Here is a 3,530-nt window from a genome sequence, read left to right on the forward strand (position 1 = left end):
AAGGAAGGAGGAGGCTGGAGATGTGGAGGAAGGGTGGAAGGGAGGTGGGAAGGGACGAAGGGAGATGAGAATGGAGATAGAGGAGGCGGGAAGGGAGGGGGAAGGCAGAGACGGCCTTGAACGAGAACAAAGTTGATGAACGCGTGTGTCACCTTCCGGTATCGTCACTGTGGACGCATGGAAGCTGTTTGGGAGGCAGCGAGGGGGAGGAGGAAGCCACGAGGAAGAGGCAGCGAGGGGTGGAAGGCAGCGTGGAAGAGGCCTCAAGGAGGGAAGGGCAGCGTGGAAGAGGCCTAAACGGGATGGAAGGCAGCGTGGAAGAGGCCTCAAGGAGCGAAGGCAGCGTGGAAGAGGCCTCAAGGAGGGAAGGCAGCGTGGAAGAGGCCTCAAGAGATGGAAGGCAGCGTGAAAGAGGCCTCAAGAGATGGAAGGCAGCGTGGAAGAGGCCTCAAGGAGGGAAGGTAGCGTGTAAGAGGCCTCAAGAGGGGGGAAGGCAGCGTGGAAGAGGCTTCAAGAAGGGAGGGAAGGCAGCGTGGAAGAGGCCTCAAGAGGAGGGAAGGCAGCGTGGAAGAGGCTTCAAGAAGGGAGGGAAGACAGCGTGTAAGAGGCCTCAGGGGGTAGTAGGCAGCGTGGAAGCCCACAGTCACTGGCCTACATTGAACACTACGAATGGTCCTGGCTCATAGTTAAGCGCTTTATTGCCTCATAAACCAGTTTAAGCCACAGTTATTGCAAGAGTGTAACACTGCAACAGTATAGCACCTCTGCAACGTTGTAAACATTGCATCTCTTCAACAGTCGGGAGTCAGTACATTAGACAACTGACAGTTAGAAAGGCCGGGGTCCAAGAGCTAACACCTCGATCCTGCACGAACAAAAAAAATCTCCCCCCATCCACTTGTTAAGATAGTACTTTTTGTAACTATGCGGACCAACGTGCATATATTGACGTAATGACCAGTTAGATAGTCGAATTTGGTACTATTCATTTTATAGTTGAAAAATAAAGGTAAACAAAAATTTAAATATCCCTAGGCCTAGTATAGCACACAAATATATATATATATATATATATATATATATATATATATATATATATATATATATATATATATATATATATATATATATATATTAGACTTGATATAGCGTGTACTAGACCTAGGAAGGTTAGGTTAGGTTAGGTTAGGTTAGGTTAGGTTAGGTTAGGTTAGGTTAGGTTAGGTTAGGTTAGGTTAGGTTAGGTTAGGCTTTACTAGCAACATTAAACCCTCTCCGGTTTGTCCAAATTCAGTGGTACCAAATTCTACTTTCTAATTAGCCATTACGTCACTTTGTGTACGGCGGTACGTAAGTACTGTCTGAACAGGAGGATGAGGCTGCATACGCGCGCGCGCGTGTGCGCAGCCTGTCCATGACAGAAAACATGACAGCGTCAATGTCATCTCATGCGCCTCTTCCCCCCCTCCCCCCCAAAAAAAAATCACAAATTCCCGTTCTTAACCATTAATAAAATTTAACAAAAATGGATTGATGTCCAATCAACCTGTGCGTGTACGCTTTTTGCATTACTCGCGCTCTTCATCTTTATTGAGCTTTCTTTAATTTCTTGGTTTTGGCATTACGCAGGAGGGAGGGGGGGCGGGGGGGGGGGGGGGAAGCTTGACCAGGCATGTTAACTGGAGGAAAACTGAAGACCTGTCCAAATGCAGTTATTTGTCTCCTGTTAGTCTCAAGTTCAACGACCTGTCTCTTGACAGAGCCGGTGTGTGCGTTTGTGCGTGTGTCTGTGCGTGTGTCTGTGCGTGTGTCTGTGTCTGTGCCTGTGTCTGTGTCTGTGTCTGTGCCTGTGCCTGTGCCTGTGCCTGTGACTGTGCCTGTGCCTGTGACTGCGCCTGTGCCAGTGTCTGTGTCTGTGTCTGGGTCTGTGCCTGTGCCTGTGTCTGTGTCTGTGTCTGTGCGTGTGTCTGTGCGTGTGTCTATGCCTGTGCCTGTGTCTGTGTCTGTGCCTGTGCCTGTGTCTGTGTCTGTGTCTGTGTCTGTGCCTGTGCGTGTGTCTGTGCCTGTGCCTGTGCCTGTGTCTGTGTCTGTGCGTGTGTCTGTGCGTGTGTCTGTGCCTGTGCCTGTGTCTGTGCCTGTGCCTGTGCCTGTGTCTGTGTCTGTGTCTGTGCCTGTGCCTGTGTCTGTGCCTGTGTCTGTGCCTGTGCCTGTGTCTGTGTCTGTGTCTGTGCCTGTGCGTGTGTCTGTGCCTGTGTCTGTGTCTGTGTCTGTGCGTGTGTCTGTGCGTGTGTCTGTGCCTGTGCCTGTGTCTGTGCCTGTGCCTGTGTCTGTGTCTGTGTCTGTGTCTGTGCCTGTGCGTGTGTCTGTGCCTGTGCCTGTGCCTGTGTCTGTGTCTGTGTCTGTGCCTGTGTCTGTGCCTGTGTCTGTGTCTGTGTCTGTGTCTGTGCGTGTGTCTGTGCGTGTGTCTGTGCGTGTGTCTGTGTCTGTGCCTGTGCCTGTGCCTGTGTCTGTGCCTGTGCCTGTGCGTGTGTCTGTGTCTGTGCCTGTGCCTGTGCCTGTGTCTGTGCCTGTGCCTGTGCCTGTGCCTGTGTCTGTGTATGTGCCTGTGTCTGTGCCTGTGCCTGTGTCTGTGTCTGTGCCTGTGTCTGTGCCTGTGTCTGTGTCTGTGCCTGTGTCTGTGCCTGTGCCTGTGTCTGTGCCTGTGCCTGTGCCTGTGCCTGTTACTGTGTCTGTGCCTGTGTCTGTGCCTGTGTCTGTGCCTGTGCCTGTGTCTGTGCCTGTGTCTGTGTGTGTCTGTGCCTGTGCCTGTGCCTGTGTCTGTGCCTGTGTCTGTGCCTGTGTCTGTGCCTGTGCCTGTGTCTGTGCCTGTGTCTGTGCCTGTGTCTGTGCGTGTATTTACTATTTGTATCTGCAGAATCGAGCTATTAGCGCTTGGATCCGGCCTTTCTAGCCATCGGTTGTTTACAGTAATGACTAATGAATGAATAGAATTTGCTTCCACCTCCTGTTCCTGAAGTGCATTCCATTTTTCCCACTACTCTCACGCTAAAAGAAAACTTCCTAACATCTCTGTGACTCATCTGAGTTTCCAGCTTCCACCCATGTCCCCTCATTCTGTTACTGTTCCGTGTGAACATTTCGTCTATGTCCACTCTGTCAATCCCCCTGAGTATTTTATACGTTCCTATCATATCCCCCCTCTCGTTTCTTTTTTTTTCTAGTGTCGTAAGGTACAGTTCCTTCAGGCGGTCTTCATATCCCATCCCTCGTAACTCTGGGACAAGTCTCGTTGCAAACTTTTGAACCTTTTCCAGTTTCCTTATATGCTTCCTCAGATGGGGACTCCATGATGAGGCGGCATACTCTAAGACTGGCTTCACGTAGGCAGTGTAAAGCGCCCTAAATTCCTCCTTACTTAGGTTTCTGAATGATGTTCTAACTTTTGCCAGTGTAGAGTACGCTGCTGTCGTTATCCTATTTATATGTGCCTCAGGAGATAAATCAGGTGTTACGTCCACGCCCAGGTCTCT

At 50.4% G+C, this 3,530-nt stretch overlaps 1 protein-coding gene across 1 annotated transcript; it reads left to right on the forward strand.

The window, feature by feature from the left end:
• Positions 1-1,672: 1,672 nt before the first annotated feature.
• LOC138372954 (fap1 adhesin-like) lies at positions 1,673-2,950 on the forward strand. The gene is made up of 2 exons (XM_069338876.1): positions 1,673-2,785; positions 2,915-2,950. Exons 1-2 carry the CDS (start codon positions 1,673-1,675, stop codon positions 2,948-2,950), a joined length of 1,149 nt encoding a protein of 382 aa, XP_069194977.1.
• The last annotated feature ends 580 nt before the right edge of the window (positions 2,951-3,530 follow it).

This window comes from Procambarus clarkii, chromosome 40, assembly GCF_040958095.1.
Source record: "Procambarus clarkii isolate CNS0578487 chromosome 40, FALCON_Pclarkii_2.0, whole genome shotgun sequence".
Lineage (NCBI taxonomy): Eukaryota > Metazoa > Arthropoda > Malacostraca > Decapoda > Cambaridae > Procambarus > Procambarus clarkii.